Source organism: Argentina silus, assembly GCF_951799395.1.
Source record: "Argentina silus genome assembly, chromosome: 14".
Taxonomy (NCBI): domain Eukaryota; kingdom Metazoa; phylum Chordata; class Actinopteri; order Argentiniformes; family Argentinidae; genus Argentina; species Argentina silus.
In genome coordinates, this window is record NC_139668.1 from 10,093,519 (window position 1) to 10,120,518 (window position 27,000).

The 27,000-nt window shown below is 43.6% G+C and overlaps 3 protein-coding genes across 5 annotated transcripts; all 3 read right to left on the reverse strand.

Annotated features, from left to right (window-relative positions):
• Window positions 1-616: 616 nt before the first annotated feature.
• Window positions 617-17,454, reverse strand: senp7b (SUMO specific peptidase 7b). Of its 3 annotated transcripts, none has more exons than XM_083684475.1 (22): window positions 17,308-17,454; window positions 16,790-16,894; window positions 16,149-16,252; window positions 15,059-15,409; window positions 14,631-14,719; window positions 14,130-14,305; window positions 13,590-13,971; window positions 11,474-11,622; window positions 10,229-10,372; window positions 8,154-8,187; window positions 6,792-7,007; window positions 5,897-6,150; window positions 5,061-5,134; window positions 4,595-4,711; window positions 4,123-4,242; window positions 3,704-3,796; window positions 2,382-2,578; window positions 1,841-1,902; window positions 1,682-1,725; window positions 1,391-1,459; window positions 1,128-1,278; window positions 617-1,016 (listed from the first exon to the last, which is right to left on the reverse strand). In XM_083684475.1, exons 2-22 carry the CDS (start codon window positions 16,892-16,894, stop codon window positions 873-875), a joined length of 3,075 nt encoding a protein of 1,024 aa, XP_083540601.1. In that variant the 5' UTR covers window positions 17,308-17,454; the 3' UTR covers window positions 617-872. The 3 variants fall into 3 exon arrangements, with proteins under 3 accessions (XP_083540601.1, XP_083540600.1, XP_083540602.1); XM_083684474.1 differs by having other exon boundaries at window positions 1,841-1,908; XM_083684476.1 differs by lacking the exon at window positions 617-1,016 and having other exon boundaries at window positions 1,191-1,278; window positions 1,382-1,459; window positions 1,841-1,908.
• Window positions 17,455-18,541: 1,087 nt separating this feature from the next.
• Window positions 18,542-23,164, reverse strand: lonrf2 (LON peptidase N-terminal domain and ring finger 2; the record flags this gene model as incomplete). The annotated part of the gene is made up of 11 exons (XM_083685073.1): window positions 18,542-18,943; window positions 19,044-19,193; window positions 19,333-19,495; window positions 19,813-19,971; window positions 20,152-20,273; window positions 20,386-20,500; window positions 20,715-20,820; window positions 21,249-21,444; window positions 22,465-22,629; window positions 22,733-22,855; window positions 23,024-23,164. 11 exons carry the CDS (start codon window positions 23,162-23,164, stop codon window positions 18,785-18,787), a joined length of 1,599 nt encoding a protein of 532 aa, XP_083541199.1. The 3' UTR covers window positions 18,542-18,784.
• Window positions 23,165-24,070: 906 nt separating this feature from the next.
• LOC310815338 (LON peptidase N-terminal domain and RING finger protein 2-like) lies at window positions 24,071-24,751 on the reverse strand (the record flags this gene model as incomplete). Its single annotated transcript, XM_083685074.1, has 1 exon — window positions 24,071-24,751. The coding sequence occupies exon 1, from the start codon at window positions 24,701-24,703 to the stop codon at window positions 24,071-24,073; it is 633 nt and encodes a 210-aa protein (XP_083541200.1). The 5' UTR covers window positions 24,704-24,751.
• Window positions 24,752-27,000: the final 2,249 nt, after the last annotated feature.

Consider the following 27,000-nt stretch of genomic DNA (forward strand, 5'->3'; position numbering starts at 1 on the left):
GCCTTATCGTACTGTAACCTTAGTATTATGACACTTAAGAGACTTGGTTCAACACTATAAACCTATAGACAGAAGAGAAGGGGCTTGTTTTAATAATCACATTACAAGCGGGCATTTTGTGAGATTACTCAGTATTCCCCACTGGAAAACTTTTTATTTTTTCATTTGAACTAAATAGCTACATTATGTGGAGCCCTAACACAATTGTTTGACTTGTTTGTAGTGATGCCACTATTGTTTGCAGCTGCAAACAATCATGAGCACATTCAGTTACTGAGTACTCCACAGAAACAAAACCCTGACACACTTGCCAGGAATAACTAATATTATGGAAGGAATAACTAATAGTAATATTATGTTGAATATTAATGGATATTTTATGTGTGAAGCATAAAAACAAACAGTATCATCAAATTGCAGAAAGCAGCTCTCCACACTGCTGTTTCAGAGATGTATTTGATTTACACAGCAGGGTGTCCTGGATAGAAGGAGTTGACACTTAAATAAGAATCCAGCAGTAGTTGGTCTTCCTGGAATTAATTCAATCTCTGTTCTGGACTGGACATATGAGGGATATGATAAATGCTCATGCTTCAATAAGCACATCACAAAAATCAAACATTACAAAAAGAACAATAATTTATTCAAGCCAACATCTTATTTTATACATTCATATCACAAACCAGAAATAACATTTAAAAATAAAAGCTTGTGCTATCTTATCAAAAATAAATAATAGAAAAATAGTATAAATATCACATTTATTGTACTTTTAAATATAAAACAAGGCCTTCACAGTTTGGTGTTTTTTGCAGTAGTGCTTGGTCAGATGAGTGACTGGTGAGCATGGGTTGGCCGTCCGTCTGCCCTGGCTACCGGTTGCTGCTCTCGCTGTTGCCTTGACGACTATGCAGTTCCATCACCAAGCTCCGGAGCTCTTCCCTCTTCCGCCACACCCGCTGCCGTGGAAACCAGTGTTCCAGGCGCAAGGGGAGCTCAAAATGCACCACCGGGTTCTGGAGAGGTTAGCCAATCAGAAGGTTAGATTAGGATGATGTAAAGCAGTTAGTTTGTTCACTGTGTACAGGTGACCGACTGGGTTCAAATGGGTTGGAAAAAGAACATACCTGAAGAAAGCTCTCCACATACTGCAGCAGGTAGAGGCCGCAGTCACTGCTGTTGTCCTGCAGGGGGACTCTGCAGTGGGAGCCCTTCATACTGTCTGCAGTGAAGTCCCGAGGTGTACCTCTGCGTACCTCCCACTCTACCTGCAGGTACCTGAGGAGGTGGGACAAGAGAGGGATTAAATATGCACAGTGCATACACATGTAGAATCACATGTCCCGCCAACACACACACACACACACACACACACACACACCATACTCACTCCCGCAAGAGCTTGTAGATTCGCTCATGGAAAGACAGTTTGAGGGAGTCCATGACGACAATACAGGGTCTACAGAGAGAGGAAACAACCCAGTAAGATTCAACACACACAGGAAACCAAATAATCTCACAGTTAGAAGTGTAATCCATGATGTATTTATCCCCCTGTAGTTTCGGGAAGTAATGCACTCCAAAACAAAGTGGAGCCAATCAGCGCACACTCACAAACACCCTCCCCCTCAGTTCTGCTGGCTCAATACATTTGAACAGATTGCAGCTTTAATGGTCTCACCTCTTACATACTGTCTCCTTCTGACAACCATCCTGGGTACACTCCTTAAAAAAAACATGCAATATCATAGAATGTAACTCCCAAACGGAATATTCAATTGATTAATTTCATTTGAATGTTTCTGCATCTGTTTGAGAAAATGAAGAGAGAGACATTTACCGGTGGGTTCTGCAACCTCAACGTACAGTGTGTGGGTTTTGCTCTGGCTCCACCCATGCCACCTGGAACTGAAACAGTCACGGTAAAACACTTAATCAGCAGCAAATGTTAGTGTCAGTGTTTTTTGTTTTGTTCCACAGTGTTATGGCCAAATTTGCATGCTCTGTTTCTCCTTTCCTTGGCCTAGGTATCGAGGGCATGGCAGAAACCTGCATAGCCATCGGGCAAATCAAACAGTTCCAGTTCGAAATCAGTAACAACTGAGGCCAAGCTAACTGCCCTCGCAAAATGGTAGTTATGGCTCAAACATCCCCTAATCCTCGCTTTTTGGGTGAGAATCTATTTGTCACACCACTCCATCCTCTAACATGGAGCTTTAATAGATATGGGCAGACAATGCAGTCTAAAGCCCCCTTCAGCTGGTTTGCAATATACTGTGGCAAAATAAAAATAAAAATAACGAACCCAAGGTTAATTTGATCATTAGGTTAAAACGTGTGAACATGCGTAAAGCATGCATGCTTAAGTCAGTCCAACGCACCTGCTCCACACTCCTTCGCCAAGCTGACTTTTGAGGTGCTGTTGTTTAGCCTCCTGACCTCTGAAGAAGGCCCCGCAGCCTGGGGCTCACGTTTCCTCTTCACCCCATTGGCCTCCACCGATGCTGGGCCTTGCCACTCCTCATGCTGGGCCTGCTCCAAGCCAGGGAAACAGATGACCACCAGGTACCAATGAGCTCTGGGAACAGTGAGAACAGAGCAAAATAATAAAACACAGAACAGAGGGAGTAAAAACAGAAAACAAAGTGGAGAAGTAAATGGCGCTGAGTGAAATGAGGGGTCGATTTGGAATTCAGCCGAACACAATTTCATCCCATTGTCAAAATGGGGTCAACATTTCAAAACAAGAGACTAATGGCAAAACAAAACATACTCTGTGTGTATCTGAATCCAGAGAACACACAGGTCTGGAATAAATGATATTCACAAGGCACCAGAACGGCTGTGTTCTCCACATGGTGGCTGTCCCCTAGCCTCATTGACTTTTATAGGAACATACTGCAGCCATGTCAGAATAGAAATCAATATCTGGAGCATGGAGCTGATGTCATTTTCCATCTTACGTGCCCTTTTCTCATTGTTTTTATGAAAAATAGCCAAGCCCAGTTCTCTTTCGGATCGAAGCTTGTTGTGAGGTTATTTGTAAAATGCTACCATGTTGTCCTACACTCAAAGTGCCTATTTTTTGTTTCTAAATCATCCCTTTCCACCCACTTTGATCTACACTCAAAAGCCTGGGGTGTTCAAAGCAATGTGACATTGTGCAGCGGTAAATTCCGCCCACCATAAATCTCCATTCATAATTCTACCCATATGATAAATGTAAACACATTTGCCTCTTTCTGCTACTTCAAGCGTGACTGAGGCAGCATGAAACCTTACAAATTATATCTTCCTCTAAAGCCCATCCACCTCCACTCTGTTGGTGGCCCAGACTCCAAACGCCAGACGCTGCTCCAGTTTCATCTTCTCTGTTTTCATGCCTCATTGTTAGAGTGACGGCAGCTGGAAGCCGAAGAAAGGAGCACTGTTTTCCCCCAGTGCTGTGCAGACGGGCAGACCAGTCTAGGCAGGCAGACCGGGCCACCAAGGGCTAATTGGCTACAGAGATCTTCTCTGGAGGTATATGTTCCACTTTGTGTGGTAGAACGGAAATGACACCGGTTTGGGTCCAAGGTTTAGTTCTACGATGTAGGTGTGTGTATGAGAGAGAGAGAGACACAAAACGAGTGTGTGTGTGTGTGTCTGTGGCAGAAAGGGTGTAAGTCTATTCATGTTATCTTAGATAGGTCGTCTCACTCACTCCTGATTGACGGGCACAAACAGGTAGTCCTTATTGAAGATGTCGACATGGCGAGTCCACGTCCTCACTCTCTGGTGTCTCCTGTCCCGAGTCCTGAAACGAAGCAGAGAACAAATTCTTTACCTTCAATTACAGTAGCATGTTACTACTATTTTTAATGCACACTACTCACTCTAGCAAAATTCAAGAAGAATGAATGGAGTAAAAAGCCTGACTGTCATTGTCTTTTTTCCTGACATTTAAATGCTCTTTAAATAAGTTCCATCAGGCCCTCTAACAATACCATTAGCGTGCAGGGGGCTAAGGCCCCAGGCCGCACGACCACAGACATGAACCCCCCCCCACGGAGTGCCCTGTGACGCGCACCGAGCCTCAGCGAAGCTGCGAAAAGGCAGGGCTGAGCAGCCTGTGTTCCTTACGGGATAGCAGCCGCCTCCTCACAGGATGTGTCTCTGCGGGTGAGCTGCTTGTAGAAGAAACTGCTAAAGATGTGACATCTCTCCGCTACGGCACGTGGAGCCTTCTCAAGGACAAGATACCTGGAGGAGAGGAATAATGTTTCTTATTATGCCCTGGTGGATACAGAGAAAACATACAGCGCACATACATAATTACTGGGATTGTAACTGACACAATTGTATATTCACAGAGACGTTGAGACTACATACAGAGATAAAGATAAGGAGAAAAGGTTCATGATGACACAACTATTCATAGAATGGAAATGACAAATGTGAATCTAGAGTAAATACAGCAAAAAAACACCTAAAAAACAGAGACAGAGCAATTATCAAAATACGTCCAAAATATAGTGCACTATTTTGGCAAGACTTAAAAAAAGTAGCGCCCGACAGTGAGCAGGGTGTCATTGCAGGGGCCAATGAGCCTTACTTGAGGTAGAAGTCGATTATGACATCATTGAGGAATTGGCCACTGTCGAGGCACTCCAGGTCCTCTGTCGTCACGACGATCCTACCTTTAGAGGGAGGCGATGGGTACTGAATCAACCTGATGGGGGACACAATGAATCACTTTCAAAAATAACAAACATTGAATATGTATTATTTGAAACCATACACAATGACGTGTGATTGTCCAAAAAGGATCCACTTGTGTCGTAAAATATATTGTGAGATCTATGTAAGACCTCTAGATGCTGATACTCAAACCAGGGTTGGGTTCCATTCCATTTCAGCTCGGTCAAATCAAGAAATTAAGTCAGGAAAATAAAAATACAAATCTACAGTTGTCAATGAAGATTCAATCATTTATTAGATTCATCTCCTGGTTTGATTTAATTCAAATGTAACTGATCCATAACCCTGAGTCAGCCCAATGAATATGTTTCGGAGCATACCTGCCAGGTAGCCTCTGGAGCCTGGAGTAGGGCACTCTGCTTCTGTGGGTGGCCCTTGTCCCACTTGGGCTCTCCTAATGTCAACAGCAGCAGAAACGAGGATAGGAATTACCACGCAAAAGTTGACTTCTCATCTGTAAGTGTGTATTTGTCTGAACAGGAAATACATTTTGCATAAGGATACAAATAAGGGAAGCGGTCCAATTCGACTTTTGGCGAAAGAGAAGAAAAGAGAGGGGGGGGTTGAGGTGAGTCAAGACCTGCTCTGTGGGTCAAATGATGAAGAGTCAAGGGAGGAGGATGACGTCTGTGTGTGTGTGTGTGTGTGTGTGTGTGTGTGTGTGTCTCTCTTCGAGGACCAACCTCACTTCTGCAGATGACTGGGAATGGACCCAACCCCAACCCGACCTAGCGAGCCATCCCCATCTCCCCATCTCCCCTCTCTGGAGACTGACACCTCATCAGGGCTGAGTCAAGGAGCATTCACACCGGCCGACAACTAGGTCACTGCTGGCTGGCGCCACTAACAGGCTTTCATAAACGGCTGCAGTTAGGCTGCGACCTCGCAGAGAATTGAATAACGCAGTGCATGACTTTATACCTCTGAAGAAAAGCCTCCACCACCACTGAGGCAGTTAGGGATGCAGGGTGGAATGGGGGTTGGGATAAAAGACGGGGAAAAAAGAGAACGAAAGCACAGATATACGTGCATTCACAAACAGACACATGCACATAAACACATAAGTATAGACAAGCACCCATGCACTCATACAGACACACACACACATCCTTTCACCCAAACCCTGACCCAGTGTCCTAACCCTGAACCCACTGACCTGGCCTTGTTTGACCTGGCATGACAGAGGCTCTAGGTCCGAGTAGGCATTCTGGCCGAGCAGGCTAAGGAGGTGGGTGTCCTGGGCACAGCTGTGGATGAGCACCAGGCACTCTGCCCAGGAGAGGGGGCTCTTAAAGTCATGGGAGCGGCCCTGGTGGAAGCCCTCCACGTCCAGCATGGAGGTCAGGAGAGCCGTCTGCAGGTCCCCTAGCTGCTCGCTCAGAACCAGGAGGAGGAACGGACACGACTGATCTACACACACACACACACACACACGGTTGGCGGGTGTTCCCATTTTGAATCATTTACGCCTGCCGGTTTGTCATGCATTCACTAATGCCCAGTGATTGGCCTACATTAAAGCAAAAGCTCCACTAATTTGTCATTTTCTTCCCGGACACATTTGGACGCAGCAGTTTGTTTCCATTGACCTTCACAGGTTGATTGAACCTTTAATTCAGTCAATCCTTTGCTGGATCGGACAGTGATCCATAGCACTTATCTTGCTTCGCCATGCATCAAATTCTCCCTTCTTTTCTTTTTTTTAAGTGTCCAGATTTAGACACAGCTAATACAGTTCTTCATTCTGTTGCCAGTTACATTTATGTTTTTCTTCTTTTGGCTCTATAGTTTGGATTTGAAATCAAACAATTTCTATGAGGTTAAAGTAGAGATTTTCAGCTTCAAAATGCTTCCTTTTCCCAATACTTACGGATGGCACTGTATATTGTTCTTACTAATAATGGGCAAACACTTAATAATAAATAAATATTATTATTAATCATTGATTATAAATTATACCTAGCCTATTACTATGTTGCAAATCTTCTCAAATCGGTGCACAGGGGGCAAATCTAGGGGTTTAATTTGGAATGGAGCAACTACTCCCTTACCTGCAAGTGTGATGGGGTGGATGGTGGATAGTTCTGTCTGGATCAGGTTAGCCTGAGCTTCAGAGACCCACAGGAAGAGGAGAGAGGGGGCCGGTCCCTCCCAGTCCTGAAAGAGGCTGCCATCCTGAGCCAGCCCCCCATCCCACACGCCGTACCCCCGTAGCTGAGAGGCCACCAGGCTGACCGACACCCGCTCCTCCTCTTCCCCCCTGGGACCTGGAGAGAGGGAAAGTTGTTTGTTTTTCAAGAGTGATCTGTATGTTTTAGGTGCTATAATCCCCCCCCCAAAAGTCACTTATGTCAAAACATGCAGAGGTACAGCATGTATAACTTATTCAAAATGCAAGCGCACAAAAATTCAACATTTTGCCGTCTTGCCTTTAGTCAAGGGCCAGTAAGCTACACCAGTAGATAATGATAACAGGTAGAAATGGCCGATGCAAAGTTCTTTTGAGCGCAAAATCACTATTGCGGGAAGAGATCACTGCAACGTCCAGCAGTTTAGAGAAAAACAATATACACTCGCCGGCGACTTTATTAGGTACACCTGTTCAACTGCTCGTTAACGCAAATATCTAATGGTGTGGGGGATATTTTCTTGGCACACTTTAGCCCCCTGCAGCAATGATGCTATCATGTCAATATGGACCAAAATCTCTGAGGAATGTTTCCAGCACCTTGTTGAATCTATGCCACAAAGAATTAAGGCCGTTCTGAAGGCAAAAGGGGGTCAAACCCCGTACTAGCGAGATGTACCTAATAAAGTGGCCGGTGAGTGTAGATTACAGTCACAGTGATGATTGGATTAAAGCTGGTTTATCACAAATATCCATCTTTTTGCCAGGCACCAATTGACAGGTTAAAGGTTAGATATCCATCAGGTAGATGAAGGGCTCTTGGTCTAAAGTGGATGATGTCTAATCCAAGTAGACAAAATGTACAGTTGGCAGCCTGCCATCTCAAAATCATTTCAGGACTGATCCTGCTTTCAAAGGTTGGCATCTGGGTGCAGTCATCCCAATTTATCTGTATAATATCTCAACCTACAGTATATATCACACCGCAGATGCAGCTGCCACGACTTACTGTGCCAGGCTGAGGCTATGACGCCAACAGAGCGAGAGGGCAGCATCAGCATCATCATCATCATCATCTCTAGCATAATACAAGAAGACACTTTATGTGGTGCCACACGGGCGCTATGGCGCCCATATGACTCCCCCCAGGGGAAAAGGTCCCTGCACATGTGCAGTAAAGACAAAAACGCAGTGATGTCACTCTCAAACTGACTAGGCCCTGGTACCATCTGATCATTAGTCCTCCTGTACGACCACAACGACAACCTGCCAATGATTAGCCTACCTTTCAGCGGTAGAGTGATGCCATCATCTGTTACCTATAAAAGAGGGAGGCAGAGAAGCAGCAGGTTAGCAGAGGGGAAAATGCTGACACAGTGTCATTACGCCATGTAAATAAATAAGAGGACGGGTAAATAACACTGTTAGAGAGGTCAGGGCACAGAGACGGGAGACATGTGGAGAGGGGCACTTTACACAGCATCTTGTTCTGCTGGATTCAAGTAACCAGGAGGGCAGAATGACCCTTGACTCTGAGACTTGAGATCTAGTGTACACTCTAGAGATGAAATTAGAGACTATAAGCAGGGATGGATGGACTGCTCTTATAAAACAATAATCTTTGGGGTGACTGCATTATCAGGCACTATAAAAAGGAATTATCTGAATCAAGAGAAGCAACAATGACTAATGAAATAGCGTTTTGTTATGCATGCAATAAGTAACCATGTTAAAACGTATCCACACCCTGGATGATAAAGCATGGAGGCCTTGCAAGCCACACCAATATAAAAAAATTAAAACAATTACATCCTGTTAAAGATGAACGTGACCACAGACAAACTGGAACGTTTCTAGAAACAACAACAGAAAGCAGCGTACGTTACCCGTAGTGACGCAGCAACCCAGAGAGGAAAAAACAAACATTCTGACACACTAACCTACTGACCACATGTTACGCTCATTTACCCTGGTCTAATTCACCCCAGTGCTCTTCCATCAGGCCTATACTATTTCTTAATTGCTTATTAAAGAGTACCGAAACAAACACAATAGCCTTTTAAAGTTTTTACAGCATTTGAATGGACTTAATAGGAGTCCTTAAGAACCTAACTGATAAACAACACTGTTTTGCCAGTTATGGGTTTGATTTGCTTATCATGTTATTGTTGCAACAAGAGCTTGGCATGCTTATTAAAAAATGATTATAGTTTATTTGTTTATCTTTTTTACGACTAACAAGGTTGTTTGGGCTCAAGTGTTGAGAGCTTTGGGCAAAAAGCTCCACAAAGTGACATAAATGTAACTTTTTTTATTTTATTACAAATCCTTGTCTCCCATCTGTGTGCCTATGTTAGCCCTTTTTTTGCGGCACACATGAGGAGTGGCCCATTAAGACTGGAAAACAGATGTCCTGTATTAAAATATCGCAGTAACAAAAAAAAAAAACGTTTGATTGGCCAATCGTATTAGGGTGGAAAAAAACCTGGAAGAAGGCATGGAAAGAGATCTGGGCGAATGTTCTCTGAAATCAGGGCAGTGGGGAAAGAGCTTTTTTGCTGTGTGCTCCATTCATTCAGGCTTCAACCTGAGAGAACAAGTTGCAAATGTAGAAAGTGCATGAAGGCTATCATGTGTACTGAATGTGAAAGACATATAAGATGGACTGTATAAGTCACACAGCGCCTAAAGCCAGACGGACACTGTGACATTTTCACAAACGCAGACGATTCTAACCGATGAGAGGGTCTCATACTGCAAGATAAATTGTCCACGTCATACTGTCTTGATGCAATGTACACTGCACAAGCAGACCTGATGGTAGCTCTCACATGCGAACGAGCCCCCTCTCAACCTCCCCCCCCGAACATGAACGCTGATGAAAAAAGGCTAAAAACATCAGGAGAATTTGAACACGATATCCAGGTGTGGACAGCAGGTCGGCTGTCTATTCTTTAAAAATATTTGGAATTTCTAACGATTACGATCATTTTCGCTATATGTAAAAGGAAGCTTTCGTCCTGCCTGAGCTCCTCAAGTTTTATTTAAATTGCACGGTTCCAAATCGGACTTGATCGCGTCTTCTCTTTATGTCATTGACAAACTCACACTGTGCAAGTCAAGGCAACAAGTTCACCACACATTACCTGCGTTTACAGCGGATATGTCAATTTTGTTGTGAAAACTTGGCAAAATCGTAACTGAAATCGTGCAGTGTCTGTACACACAGAGACAAAGAGAGAAACCCACACACTGACACAATGAGGTACACACACAGACAGGCAAACACACTTGGGCACCAAAACTCACACAAACACACTCAAACATGTACACACACAGTCCATAGATTCCACGTCTTACTGTAATGTTTCCATTGGCTTCGGCCCTCACCAGACCAGCATGCAGTGTAATGAAGGGCAGTTCCATGATGGGGGGCAGTTGCTGTGGGCTGCCAGGTTTCTGCTCCCTTTCTCTTGAACCTGTGATCTTTTCCCCAACTACAGCCTATTAAACAGAACACAGGGAATCATACTGTAGCATTGCTTCAGCACTTCAAATGAACCTCACAACTGCAGAGTTTCTCCTACAAAACCAAAAGTAATGACTTTTCTATCGACACAATGATGTCCTCAAATCTTATCCATTGATGTTGTCTCTATGTGCCTAACCCTGTGTTGCATTTGATGTGCTGGCTGGTGGAATCACATTACCCCTTTTGGGGTACAACTTACAGCTTACTATTGTATCGCATAATATAACTTTATAATACAATTTAAGTCAAATTCTTTGAAGTGGGAAAAAACACACAGGGCTCCATACCTAGGCTAAGTAATGAACAAAGACACACTTGAGCCTGAGCCATGTACACATAGAAACACCTCAAACAGGAGGCGTTGTTCAAGACACTCAACCATGGGTTCAGTTGTTTTAGTGCTACAACCCTAAACACAATAACAAACATAAGAATCTTAACGAGCGCAATCTGCTTCTACTTACAGTTCCAACGCAGGGAGGCTTTCTAATGTTAATAACCCCACTGCTCCAGACGTGTGCCTTTTACTACTCATATGTTCACAACCCCCACTGTCAGTCTGCTAATAACTGCTGGTCTGTTCCCTGTCTGTGTTTGCGGTATATGCTGGTTCACACCAAACTAGCTACATTTCTTAGCGATGTCGAAGTGCAGCCAAAAATCGGAAAAAGATAGGAGCTGCAACTCTCGTTTCAACAGCGGGCACCGTTATCGATGTTTAGTGGGCTGTAAAAAAGTATTAATGGCCTTAACATGACCTTTCAGGTACAATAACATTCTATTATCTATATTATTCCTCTCTGACCGCTCAATTCAAGTAGTAACTGGCCTCTGATTACTGCTATAATACATTTGATGTCATACATGATGTCATAAAACACAATTACCGAGCAACCACAGAATTAAAATTCTAGAATCTCTGAACTCTCTCGATTGAGATTCTGGGAGCCGTAGGCAGTAAACACTGCGGGGACAATGACAATGCCATATTACTTTGATCCATCTTGTGTTTTCAGATCAATGTAGATGTAGATGAAGGAGAGGACTAATTAGATGCACCCAATCTCACATACCTGTGTGAGTGTGTGTTCCTCCAGTGTGGACTGCCTGTCCCTGGGGCTGTAGCAGTGCTGTGCTGCCCTCAGTCTGGGGCTTTGTGATGTAGTTCCTTCACGGCTTCCTTCTTCATCCTGGCCCTCCTCATCTTCACTAGAAAGCACAACTGAGATAGAGAGACACCTACCTTAGCTTAGTAACACCCTGGCATACATAATGCTGCAAAAAGTTGACCTGAGGTTATAAAGCCATTATATCCTTTAAATTGAGTGAATTTATGCATGCAGTTATAATTGAGTTGTATACCAGGGTTTAGCGCAGAATAAGGTTTAGATCACCAGTTGGTGTTCAAATACTTGCGATTTCTGGAATTAAAATCTTATAATCTAATTAGGAGGGACACTTTCTGAACGGATGTTTTTAGAAGAGAGAGAGGAGCATAAGATCTACTGCAGTCCAGGTCAGAGGATGCACAGTCACTGGTCCATGCCAGGGACAGTCACAGGGTTGGCGGCCTAATAGGTTTGGGACGGGGGTAATCTCGACGCAGTGGTGACTCTGAGCCCTATTACTCTGGGATATGGGAGAGCTACCTTGTGAGCACCTTTTTGAACCTGCTAGCACTTCATTTATTAGCGTCAGTAATGCGTTTGTTAGGGCATTAGTCTCAACTGCTGTTGCGCAATGATTCAAGGCGACTAGAGGGGCATCTGCGCTAATGTTAGGGGATAAATTTGAGTTTGCTGTGGTATGGTTAGAAAATACATTATTTCCTGCAATCATAAGCAGTCTAATTTAAAAGTCTGTTACAGTACATTTACACACACAACATACAATTGTGTCAGTCCCTTTCCTATAAGCCTCTAGAAACCACTATGACTTCTGTACAGGTCTGTACTACTTGGAGATTCAGACTCGGTGCTGTGTCAGTGAAAGGAATATGAATTCCTGGTAGCAGCAGAGAGGGGGAAGTGGAAGGGGATTGTATAGGCCGTACTCCAGCAGACGCAGGCCTAATGGGCTTTAGGGGGAGCTTTAGCTATCCGTGCTAATCTGGGGTGACTCGTCTCTCTCCCTGCATCTATCCAACAGCCGTGCATTCTCAGAGATATGCCACTTGGACAATGTGTCTGAGAACAGCCAGGTCTTTTGTGAAAGCCAATCTTCCTTTGTTAATGCTTTGATCGGTTCCTTGACTGTACTTTTACTTACACATGCACACATACTTGACTTCACACATTTGCAGACAGACACACAGAGACAGACACACCTTAAAGTTCACCAATCATGGCATAGGGATTTGTTTTTCAGCACTGCTGACAACTGATAGTTTCCCATGTCCTCCTTTGGTTTCTCATCCTTGCCCGCAAAGAGCCCATTAAGGAGAGAGGTTTAATCTAGAACAGATGACGCCATGTTCTTGTTCGCTTGTACCCCATGTTGACAAAAATATCTTGTTATGGAGAATGAGAAAATTACAAACCACCAGCTTGAATTTCCCCCTCTTACCCAACTGTTATTTGTTCTGGCTCATCATGCCGTCATCCTAACGGGGGCTCCTGTAGTCGTTACTACCTAATGACTATGGATTTGAAGGGCCTAGACTCAGTTAGCCAATGGGTTTTTTAAGGGACACAGCCCACAAAAAACAAAACAAATGAGAGGGGATTTAGGCGTGGCTTTGTTCACATAGAGGTTGATGGTAGAGTTTAGGAAAGGGGATGGGCTTAGGTTCCCTGACAGGATCTATTCTAATGCCTGCTGAGAGGGTCACTCAATCAGTAGGTTCCTCTACAGGCTCCAGTCCAATGCCCGCTGAGAGGGAGTTGCCCTGGGCATTCTGCCGTCAGGGTGGCAGGCACGGTCCAGCTGCCAGATTACACAATATAACTCAGTGGCCTTCTCCCAGCTCCTTTAAAGACAGACAGGCGGACTGCTGAGTCTTTGTGTCCCAGTCCAGCAGTCTACACTATGTCCATTCTCTTGAGTCAGGCCTTCATGAGAGTGGTGGTGGCTTGAATTACTGCAAATGAGCCTATTACGTAATGTGATATAGACACATAGTGATATAGACACATAGACACACATAGCTGATTTACTGTGCCTCTATTTGGTCACAGAGGTCCCACTTACTAGGTTCTGAGGTGGTGTGCTTGGGTCTCTTCAGCCTGAGATGCAGGGAGAGAGACTTGGTGGCAGCCTTCCTCTCTAGCTCCCGGTCCCTGAGGTTGTTGTGTTTAGCATGAAGGGAAGTCCTGTTGAGGGACAACCTCCTCTCATGGACAGCCCTGCTTTCTGAAGACTTGGAGGAGGGGTGTCTCGCCGACCCCATGGGCACAGATACTCTGCTCCCTGGGGTCCTGGGAGAGTTGGGGGGAACGTCCTCGTCTGAACTCTGGTCTGGGTGTGGTGGGACAGGGACAGTCCCCGAGGTGCCCATCCCTGATGGACTGTCCTTCTTGACCCCGTTCCGCAGTCCTAATCCTGAGTTTCCCATGCCCAGTCTTGTTCTCTCCTTCAGAAAGTATACAAGATATGACTTGTCACAGGGATTATCTAGCTTGTGCAGTTACAGTTTATTTAATTATCATATACCATACTACTAGGTCAATAGTTATTTCTCTTACACATATCTTGGGATGAGCCCTGAGCCAACTCAACTGCAGGTCTTACCTCTGTGTGTTCTGATATAGTTCCGTTCATTCCTGAGTCAGGTTTCCTCTGTTTGAGGACCAGTGAGAATGAACACCTTTCCCCCGTCCTTGAGGAATTGGACATCTCCCTTTCTGGTGAGAGCTCTGGTGCAGAATCCTCCTCCGATTCCACAGGGCTGCATTGCACAGACAGCTCTGAATCATGGAATCAAATAAAAATACAATAACATTGGGAAACACCAAAAATACTACAATTGTATCTTGTTCTGCAGACCATTGTAGTTGCTGGACTAATTCTGAAAAAGTGACAATCACAATAGAGGCAGTTGTATAGTATAGCCGTTGATAACTCATCATGGGAATACAACAATGGCAGATATAAACTTGGATATGATTTTATTTCTAAAAGGCTAACTTGGTGATCTAACTCAAATCCCATTTAAAATTAAAAAAAACTGGAGAGGAGAAGAGAAAACAAAACACACACACACAGGAGTGTATATATGCCCTGCACTCTGACCATTCAGACCCCCACGTTGTGTCTTCATCTGGGGCGACAGTTGGTTCTCATCCTGGCACAGGCTGTCTGATGCTCTCTTAGGGCGCCACCTGGTGGAGAACGATGGTACCATCAGTCCAAATAAGCCACAAGAGCTTTCTAATCTCAAATAGACAGCTAGCGCCTTTGTCACTTGAGGAGATCTGAGAGGATTTGATAGATGAAAGCAAAATGGTAATAGCTTCACCTTGCACTTTTCACCATTTTGCTTACAGCGCTTCAATCCTTTCAGATCTCCAGATGTGCATGGGGGATAGGAGCTTGGGGTTGATTGTTTGCTCAGGGTTTTCGTGCAAATTTCGACATTGTCATCCATGCATGATTTCTGTGGAAGTTTGAGCTATATGCACAGATCTGTTCCCTGGATTTGTTCTCTTATTATGACCTACCCATTTTTAAAAGGAGAGGGGGTGGATATAGGGAGTCTTTGCCCAGCTTTGTGTGTGGAAGTCACAGGACTTGACTGGATGTAAGAAGGCTTCTTCTCTGCTAGAGATTCCTGGGTCTGCTTCTTGGGTGTCCCATTGATTGACCGATGAAGGCTGGGAGGTGATTTATGTATGTCTGGTTCCCTCCATTGGCTGTGCCCTGGGGAATCCCCCCTCTGATTGGCTGGGAATTGATCTGTGGGCCAGCTTGATCTCTGGAAGGGTGTCGACTGGCCAGAGATACCTTTGCTTGGGTGGCCAAGCCCGAGTTGTGCCTTAATAACATCCCTAAAAACCGGCCTGTTTGGTGTACTGCAAACAAAGAAACACATACTAAAGAACTTTGTATGAAGACATCTACATTGGGTTGAGTAACAACAACAAAGGTCAGTAAAATACACTTAAAATAGTACTTATTATTTGTAAGAACATAATAAACACATTAAGTAAGATTGTGGGTAGACATATTTCGGGACTTGTCGGTACTGCAGGTGCATTTATATGTAAGGCACCTGACAAAGATCTCCTCAGTCCCATGTTGTTTGTGGCAGCATGACTGTATGCAGAAATCATTTATTCTCAAGACGTTCAAGCAGCTCATGACATTTCTTGTATTTCTGTGTCTAGAATTCAACTGGTGGTGAACACAAAATGACTTAGTATTCAAGTACAATGACTTGTACAATGACTAGTACAATGACTTAAAACTGGTTGAAGAGCACCATCTGCTGACAATTTCAAGAATCACATCCCAACCTTTTGATTACACAAAGTAACAATCCTCTTAGGTAATGTATCTACAGCCTTTGCTTTACTATAAACCAAAGGATATGCTAAATTCCAAATGGTCTCCTATATACTCTACCCTCTAGGCTTCTGTGAGGAGTGGGTGGATTAAGGTGATATGGTAATAGCCGAATGTTCCCCAATGATTGGCTTCGTTGGAAATGTTGCCTTATTGCTTGCACCTATCAATTCTTCTCAGATCTTCAGGAGTGTAGGGGGTAAGAGACTACAACATTTAGAATTCAGCAATAATCTCTGTACATACCTTTCCTTCCCAGCTCTGGAGCTGTGTCCATTCAGAGAAACAATCTTGTCAACACCTTTTCCGTTGGAAGGACCATTACACCAGTTTGACTGTTTGTCTGTTGTCTGAGACATAATATTTGAAAATACTTGTTAAACACTCTTGTAGAATTTGAGAAGTAGGCATAGCCTACTTTTATGAGAGTCAGGGGTTAAATGAGAAAAGACTGAAAAGAGTGGAGAAATAAAAGGCATGCACTAGTTTGCCTGGAGATGGTACAACAGAGGACATCAAGCTACTTTGAGCAATTACAAGCAGGGTTGTATAAATACATATATTCAGAAAACAGTGTAAAAACGTTTCACTGTCCCATTTCTTACGCAGGGCACTGTATAACATTCTGCACAAGTTCACCCCTATTCACCAGCGATGTGATTTGCAGGCCCCATGGAGATTTGTCCTATCAAAATATGTTCTGAAATATTTGTTTAATCTGTCCATGTTTCTTCTTTCTGAATACATTTCCATACAAGTATTCTATAGAACCCTGATTACAAGGCACACATATCTGCTGCTAAAATGACAAATGAGACGTTACAGTCAGTTCTCTACGAAATAAAGTCCATGAGACTAATCGGTGGTCTGGATTGAAAATAGGATACCTTGAAAGGGCTGGTATATTGGAGACGTGACAGTGGTGACTGCATTTGACAGAAGCCAGGTTCTGTTGGCTGTTTTCTCTTGGGGATTTTGAATGGAGCTGCCATCTGAAATGAAGGAGTAGGCCCATTAACATGGTATTACTGAGCTGCTAAAATCTAGATTCCAAAACGTCCTAAATTCAAACCTACCTAACTATTGTTGTGCAGTTTCAGTTTGTACACTTAATTTAACTATTCTTAAAGTGCATTGATAGCTACATGATAGATTACTGAATATGGTTTGAACATCTGAAAACCAGAGGCCATTCAAACCAATGAATGTACAACTGAATACACCACCCAGCTAGCATAAAGCTGGTAAATATTGACACGTAATGCCTTATTTCACTATCACTTGTTTGCAATCAACACACACAGAAAACTAGCTAGCTATATCTGCCTGATAGCTAGCCAAATAGCTTGTGAAGTCAGCTGGCCGGCTGGCTGGCAAGCCAATAAAGACAGGCTAGTTAACTTACTTCGCTGTCATGGGGTCAGGCAGGCAGATGTACACTGCAATGCAAGCTAAACAGATAGGACGAGATGCATTGCGAATGAGCAAAATATGTAGCTAACTAGGTAGTTAGTTGCAAGAAGGCAGCTAATACAGCTGGGGAACAACAACAACAAGCAGCATATCCTACTTCCTGTCTATATGAGGAACCGGACGTTGTCTTAAGAAAAAGGCGTGTTCAGGCGACGGTGGAGGGCTTCTGATGAGACAGTCTCTTTTTTTTTGGGAATGTCCATACACATATATCTTCTCCATATATCTTCTTGACCTCAATGCAATGTTTATAATTTCTTTATGTATATAAGTTATATAAGTTTATATACGTTATAGAAGTTATAGATGTGATAGAAATGTATATAACTTATATATAAGTTTATGTAAGTTTTTTATTCACACCAGTAGATTTTCACAGCAGAGACCAAACTTCAAAAGGGGCGTGTCCGCCGTCTGAAACGTCATCCCGTAGATATCTATATATACAAATATAAACCTCGCCCAAAACTCTCCAGGAAAACAGTGAACGAGCATCTATACGTTATCAAATAGACAAACAAGTAAACATGGTTGAAAACATGTTCTCATCTGTATCCTTGTGTGCTCTACCTCAGTCTCTGGTCAAAGTGGAACACTATGGATAAAGATAATCATGTTTAATTTCTACGCAAGTATACATCGTTTACTGGCTTAAATGAAAGAGACAGTAGGCGTATGTGTGCCCAGGTTGTATCTTTTGAAAACGTAATTCAGTGACACCAGTTTATTGTTTAATGTTACATGTTTATTTCAATAACAAAGGTCATTACATCCCAAGGGTGTGTAGAAAAAAAACATCTTACATAATTAGAATAATTTAAGGCCACATTTGCATTTGCCATTTAACTTACAACAGAAAAATCTGTCAGACATATTCAACATGAAACACAAGACTGTAATTGGACATTCACCCCAAAACATAGTGTTTGCATCCCAAATCTGAGTCATATTTTGGCTTGGAGAGGGCTACATACTCCCCTCTGTCTGTCAGCCCATCTTGTGGAACACATACAACAGACAGGCCTAGTCTTTAGGTAAGGGACCATAGCTCTAACTTCCACTTTCGTGAAGCGGCATCCTATCATGAACAACAACGCTGTTCATCATTTAATTGAGGCCCTACATAGCAGAAAGGGCTGTGGACAGAACAACTTGTCCCTCCTGTGTTCTTTTTTTCCAAGATTGTCTTTACAGTCATTACACGGTTGGAATCTGAGAGGGATTACAGAGTGATCAACGCTCAGAACAATCAGACTCAGAAATTGGACCCAGATCCCCAGGGGGGCAGTGCATGTGCTAGAGTCTTCAAGGGGCATAACCCCTCAGCTACACTTTAGCACTCCCACAACAGAGGTGATGACGCTGATGGCTATGATGATGATGATGATGAAGACAAACACTAGTGTACGTCATCGTGGCCGTTTGCGGGTGACTAGGCTGAGCACACGGCGGATGGCATTCAGCCTGTCTCTGAGGGTGCTCATGGCCAGGATGCTGAGCTGGGCTCGCTTCACCAGAGGCAGAACGGCCAGCAGCCACCAACACCATGCCGGCCCACTCGGACTGTCCTGGAGATGCAGGGAGAGAGAGAGAGAGCACAGTGGGCTTAGCCAAGAGGTCAGCAATAGAATAGCATTTTTTATATGCCTGTGCATAGCTGAGTTTTACCTGAATGTCTGGGGTTTTCTCTGGCAAGTGGCCGAAGTGGCTGAGAATCTGGCTCTTCATGTTGTCTTTGAGGGACGTGAACCAGGCTGTGGCCTGGTCATACACACAATCATGCAGCTTTTGCAGCTCTGCCAGCTCCTCCCCATCCACCTGCCAACAGGAACACACACACACACACACACACACACAGACAGTGGGTCAAACACATGAACATTCTTCATATCAATCAAGGACTCATGGCAAAAATCTGACAGACAAACATACACACACACACACACACTTCCCTCACCTTCTTGTCCTCCAGATGTTCTATCTTGGCCGTGTTGTATCCATCCCTCTGGCCATGGCTCAGCACTCTGAAGCGAGATAAACCGACCGTGTCCACCACAGAGCGCCCATCTGGGAAGGTCTTCACATCTTTGACCTCCAGCATGCAGCCGTAGTCCGCAAAGCTGTGACCAGAAACACAGAGGACCAGCTGTTAGCTCCAGAGCCTGCTGGAGTGTGTGTGTGTGCTACATACTGTATATACATGTCTAGCTGTGGTAGTTCACAGAGCTATGCCTGCAGTATGTGATGAGTCAGCTTGCCTGAGACCTAATGATGTGTGTTAACTCCCAAACCAAATGTCAATAGGCTTTGGTTCAGAGGGCTCTAACATGTTTTTGACTTGTAATAAAATAATAACATATCCAAATCAATTTACATTTGCTTTTTACATTTTTACTTTTTTATTTTTTTATTGGTGGACATAGGTGCTTCCACTCACCCCTTGAGATCGTCAGCGATGCACATTCCAAACTGCTTGGTTCCCGTCTCCATGGAGCGCCGGATCATGAGCCTATAGCACGGCTCATACACGTGCAGGGGGCAGGGAATGGTGGGAAATGCCATGGTGCAGATAAAGATGGGCACTTCCTGATTCAAGCTAAGGAGAGAAACGAGGGTTTGTTTGAGCCCCACTTCCAATAGGCAAATAGAAAAGTTGTAGCCATTTTTCGAACACCATATTGAGATCATCGGATATGCAAAAACCAAAGGGAGTAGGTAGGGATCAGGAAAGGGGCCAGAGAAATAAAACGGAACAAAACCGGATGACGTCACTCACTTCGACAGCTCCTTCATCTCCTGCTCGTGCACCTCCTTCCTCTCAGCAAGCTCCTCAGACAGATAGCGCTGGAGCACCTCCTCCAACAACAGGGTCTTATGGTACCCTCTAGTGGCCAGGTACTACAACCCAAGGGACGATTAGATAAGGAGGAGAATTTGGGTAATTTCTACCTCATTCAATAATGGGTGTTTCCAATTCCACTGAAGATTTGTCTGTGTTGTGAGTGTTTACCTCAGCCAGGTTCTCTTTACACAGTGGGCAGTTTGGGTTGTGATCCAGGCAGCGCTCAAGACACTGGAGGCAGAAGGTGTGTCCACAAGGCAGGGTGACTGGTTCATAGAAGAGCCTAGGGGAACACAGGGGAGGGGGCAGGATTCACCAACGAAGCAGTGAACCAAAAACCAGGGTTGTAATTGTGCAATTACAGTGTGTGTGTGTGTGTGTGTGTGTGTGTGTGTGTGTGTGTGTGTGTGTGTGTATATGTGTGTGTGTGTGTGTGTGTGTGTGTGTGTGTGTGTGTGTGTGTGTGCACCCTGAGGTATGCTGTATTGTTGAATTACCTCATACACAGGGAGCATTCCATGTCAGTACTGTCCAGGAGCTGGGGGGCCACCTCCCTCCTTCCTGGTAGGTCGGCCACAGGAGCCTTGGATGAGCAAGCCTCGTCTGAACATCGACAAAACAGCACAACAGGCAGACATTTCATTATGTTTCATGCTGCACTAGGCCCTCTAACCTCAAAGAACAGTGGACTACTTTGAATGTTTTTGTTCATGGCACTACCTTCTTTGTGTGTTGGCATGCACATGTGACCGACATCAAGTTTCTGCAAACAACTCTCGCAATCCAAGTTGCTCACACAGGTCTCGAACCTGCGACCTCTGAATTGCCAACACACGTAACCTCCTAAACACCACGTTACATATGCTGTAAATACCTTCTTTGTGTGTTTTGTCTTGTGTGTCTATGCTGTAAGTGTTATATAAGTCTCTGGCTTCATAATTATTTTTTTCACTGTACAATTGGCATGCACAATTGAATTGAATTACTGATAAGTAATATCCAACTGAATTGGTGGGGTAAGGGTCAGGTACCTTTTCTGAGCAGTTTGCTGGGGGGCCCAAAGCCTGGAGGGTTGTCTGAGCACTTCCTCTTTTGGCCAGTGGGGGCAGGAAAGGGGGCAAGGACAGAAGCCAGGGTCTTTGAGTCCTCAGACAAGGATTTGGCCCTCTGAGTTGGGCATATCCTTTCACAATCAGTAGTACTGCCAGTTCTACCAAGCACAGGATCCTGGAGAGGTGACAAAGAGGGGCTTAGGTGAGAGCACAGTATGCACACACAAACACACACACAAACACACAGTACACACACACACCTACACAGATACACACACACACACACACACACACACACACACACAGACACACACACACACACACACACACACACACACACACACTGTTACGTTCCCTGCATGTGTGTGTGTCCTTGTTGTGTTTTGTGTTTCCTTCTGTTTTTCCCTTATCCTGTCATTCTACATTCAGGTGTCCGTCAGCAATTGGCCAATCGTCCCCGTCATCACTCATCTGTTCCTGTCCAATCAGCGGGCTGTCCGTTTCCTTCAAAAGCTTCGCCTGTCTTCCCTTCGAGACTTGACCCATTTCTTTGTAGTCTTGTGTTAGCCGTCGACTTGCGATTCCATTGTTTGTTCGAATCCCCTACGTATTACAGTTTACATCGTGTTTTCTTTTGTTAGGTTGTAGTTAGTCATTGTTTATGTCATTGTTTACTTATTTTATGTTTCGTCCTCATCTTGTTTTCTCATAATTTGTCTCTTTGTTATTTGTACGCCATAGGGGTAAGATGATTTATGGAAATGGTTTACATTTCCATCACGTAGGCTTACCTCTGTTACAATTCACCAGGTTAGGAGTGGGTGCCTCCCTCTGTATGTATTAGTCTAGTGTAGCATAGCATTTTAGCATAGCCTTGATTGTATAGCCTACTATTGCTCTAGTTTAGGAGATCACTTTTGTTTATGATTTCTTTGCTTTGGCACCGCTCGTAGTTCCCTTTTCCCCTTGATGTCTTGTGTTTGTGTTTGCCCTGAGCAAATAAATACCTGTATATTAGTTGGATTGTGGCCTGTTTAATTCGTACAATAAGTTCGGTGTACTCCCTTTTGTTGCGACTCCTCTACAGCCCCTAGACGTAGACGAGTTTTCATCTAGAGTCGTAACACACACACACACACACACACACACACACACACACACACACACACACACACACAGGGGGGGGCGGTCTCACCTTGGAGCATGTTTCTCTCTGGTTGTCTCTGTGAGGGGGGGAATGGAAGGAGCCAAGGAGGGAAGAGGCGGGTTTAATGTGGAGGGCAGGGCCTGTCTGATCAGGGTGCAGTGAGACAAGAACACTGTCTTTCTCAAACACGGAGGAGAAGATGTCACTCAGGATCTGCCGGGAGAACTAGAGTAAGTGGCTACTATCACTGTCAATCAGGCACATGTATTTTAAAAGAGAGTACTACTCAATGTTATACAGAGACACAGTACAGTACCTTCTGAGCCTCCAGTTTGACTGTGGTCCAGTCAGGTTTCAGAGCCACACAGTAGAGGTATTCTTGCAGAGCCTCTTCATTCTGCCCTGCTTTGCTCAGAGCCAAGGCCTTCAGGTAGTGAGCCTGAGCACACAATACGCACCAAAACACACACACACACATACACTCCAGAAGTTAATTCCTCTTGATTTGTGAAGGCCTGTCAGACCCTGTTTCACACCGAGGCAGCACATTGAAGCACATGAAAATGGTACATTAACACTTTAACTGTGTGAGAGTGTGTTTTCTCGCCTTTGGCCACAGAGGCCTAAGCCGACACATTCTGTCCCCGTCCTGAACAGCTAGGCTGAAGTTCCTCATTTCCATGTGTAAATCTGCACGGCGGTCCAGCAACCCACACATAGATGGGCCTGTGGAGTGGGAGGAGGACATGGTGGGTTTGATATGAGATAGATTCAGCAATAGTTATTTAATTGTGTATCCATTAGCCAAAGAGCTAGAGTATGTCCAGTGTCAGGGTGTAAGGTAGATATCCATGGTCCAGGTTGTCCATGATTCTAATTAAATAAATCAGCCAAAGAAATCAACAGATTAATCCCATGTCATTTCAGCTGTTCCTCCAAATTTAAAGGAGTATTCAAATCGGCCACCTCTGGCGTGCATGTCACACCCATCACTCTCCACCCTCTCTTGTTTTGTGTTTTAGAATGTAAGTCAGCTGTAAACAGTATACTTACCAACATCTTAAAAAATATACATAAAAACAAATAAGCAATCTTTCCCTCTCTTTAACAGGTAAGTACCAGTAAGATTACTCAGAAATTGAGGTCAGGCTAAATCATATACCAACAGAGGCTGACCCTAACCCTAACCCTAACCCTAACCCTAACCCTTTGAAAAGTCTTTCTTTGATTCCTTGCGTCCTTTATCCTCGCCTCCCTCTTAAAACCTATTGGAGTAGGAGATCCCTGGTTCCTCCCCTCTGACCTTTTCCTTTCAACCGTTTTGAGAGAATCTTGAAATCATGAAAAGCCTTTGGAGATTTTGGAGCCTTTGGAGATCATGCACACAGATTGTACATGATCAAAAAGTAAGTGAGGTATTAAATTTAACTTGAAGTAGGCCTATATTGATATGTGTCATAATTAGTCTGTATGAGCTTTACTGGCTCATGTCATATTTTGGTCTAAATTCCCACTTACCAAGCATGGGCTGTAGTAGTATTAAAATCTGAGATCCTAGGACTGCGCAACACCAATGACTGCCACTTAATAGGTTTCTTTAATGCTACACCAAATTTCCTCAACATTTCCGAGAGTTATCAAACGCAAGAGTGATCTATTTACCAGTTTCTACAGCTTGGTTGTACTTTTCAAGAGCGTTGGTATAGTCATGTTTATCCCGCAATTTCTCTCCTTCAAGCCAACATCGTCTTGCTTCACTCTCCGTGTAAAACCACTTATCCAAAAGGCTGCTTAGGACAACATTTACTCTAAACCTAGAAGGATTTAGCTCCCCATTGTTTTTTTTCCATTTATAAGGACATAGTGTACATTCGTTGATAACATCCTCCTCCACACATCGTTTGCAGAACGTATGGCCGCACTCTAACGTTGTTGGCTCGCATAGCAAGCACTTGCAAAGTTGACATGAGAAAAGGTCCAACGTCTGGTGATCGTCGTCGGATGCACCTGTCTCTTTGCAGTCAGCGCACAATTCTTTTTTTCGCAAAGTGTGTGTAATACAATCAACGAGATGCTCTAGTTCGTCGGGTCGTAATCTGTCCAAGTTGGTGGCGGTGCAATAGGTATCCAAGGCTTCTGCTATGCGTCCAGCACTGCTGAGCGCGTCCGCTTTCAGAAGACAAAGGCTCCGGTCCGGTTGTTGGAGATCTGCTTGCTGAGAGCTGTAGATCTCAGCGGCAAGATTGAAGTCATCAACCTGACAGGCTTTCCGTGCAATTTCCAGCATTTCTGGCCACAAGCCAGCTGTGGAAGTTGTGCGGTTACCCAGCTGATCTGGAATGGCAATAGCCATCCCCGTTCTATAAAAACAGCGAACACCAAAAAGTCAATAGATTATTTGTTATGAAACAAATATTATCTAAATACTAGATCATTCTAGTTGTATTTCAAGTCTCCTGAACTCTTCAGAACTGACTCATGAGGATTTGTGCGGACATTTAGTCATAGGCTACCTCTTAAAGTATCTGTCAGTGGCGTTCGCCGTTCGCTACAATACCTTCATGAGAGAATAAATGTTGGACATCATCAAAGCCAAATCAATAACGACATATTACTGTAGTTGATACTCATATATATATATTCTTGAGATCAACAGAGGTTTATCCTTATTATAGAACGTAAGTTATGTTGTAGCTATATCCAAATATCTCAATCAAGTAGTAGCCTATAAAGATTTGTCCTACCGTTCCTCAGGTGTAATTCCTCGTGTCTTGAACATGCTACCTGAAAACATATGATCTCAACTCTTATAGTTGCATTTCAAGTCTCCTGAATCCTTCAGAACTGGACTTATGAGTCATCATGCGCGACAGTTGTGTAACCTCATTATTGACGCATGGCCGGTATTTCAATGCTTTCAGCTCCTTACCCAACGGAAAGTTACAACATACTTTTATAACTAAATGTCTGAATGTAGGCTAGCTATTTTGTAACGGCATGTGGCATGTGACTTCAACGGAGCTTACCCATTGGTGAGTTCTATGGCTCGGTTATATAATGGCACTGGGGTTATACAATTTAAATTAATGAAAAATAAGGCCACAGTTCCCGGCAAATAGATATACTGGATAGTACATGGACATCATATACAACGGACATTGATGTTGGATGAGAAGGTCCCAAAGATTATGACTAAAATGCGCAAAAGCCACTGTGAATGTAGGCCTTGCTCAAGGTTTCATATAAAGTTTTATAAACTGATATATTAAGCTGTATAATACACTATGTGGAAGATAAGAATAAACTGAAATGTCAGTGTATCATTGTGAAAGACATACAGCTAAATGTAGCCTAATATTCATTGTTATATTTATGGAGTTATTTTTGGAGTGTTTACAACTTTGCTGCATGAAACGTCTGATTCTGATTGACGGAGACCACAGCAGAGCGTATCGTTTTTGTCCTACATGATTTCAATAAACAAACGATAAATTCAATTGGACCAAAAAATGCCTTGCAGGCCACATGTAATGCTTCTGAAGGCTACATGCAAGCATATCGATCAATCAATCGGACATGGCAGCTATCCATGGTGCTGAATAAATCAGTGGTGCGACAAATGTATAAAGGTAGCCTGTTGTTGGTGTGGTAGCCTATAGTTGCTAATTGTTTACCCCATAATTACGATTGTTTTGTATTTGAAATAGATCGGTAATACAAAAAAGGCTAAATGTAGGGGCTAGGGTCCTCAAATAAATAATGACTTAAGAGGAATCGATAACTGCTTTTAATTCTGGTGTATAAAAGATGTAGTCTATGATGGTTTTATCTGTCAGAAGATTACAGGAGTTAAATTAATTAACCAAGAGAACAAAAGGTACATGCACATGCTACTTTATTTGAATGACATCTTACACAAGCTTGAGTGTACCCATCTAAGAAAAACGTGAGGATCATACATTTAGGGCTGATTTCACAGACAAGGCTTAAGCCTAGTCCTAGACTAAAAAGCATCCTCAGTGGCAATTTGCCATTGAAAGTGTGAATTAGTCCATGACTAGGCTTAAGCATTGTCTGTGAAACCGGCCCTTAGTGTGGTAAAGTGGACCTCTCCACAGTATAAAAACTTGAGAGGGTCACACATTTTACTGTGTGAAGTGGATGACCCAGAGCTACATGGACCCCTATGTCAAAGAAAACCTTTACTTTAAAGCCAACAATATCAGAGTATGATACATTCGCCTACTGAATATGTGAAAGTGACACAGTAGATAGAACATCACAAAAGGTATAACACTATACCCTACCCTACTCAAGGTATGGGATAGGCTGGGATCACTTTTGGAGAGCCTATCTTTAGAATGAAATATGACTTATTGGCATGTACTATTTCAAAACATATCTACCTCCCCATGATGCGCAAACCCCTTATCATGTTTCCATGGTTTTGGATTAGCTCTCAGTTTTTGATCATACTGAACACAAGAGCTGAAAAGCACAAATTTCACTTTTGTGTTTGTAGTTGGCCTTGTTAAAAAACAATGTTCACAGCACTGAATCCCAAATACATTTCATTGTACACCA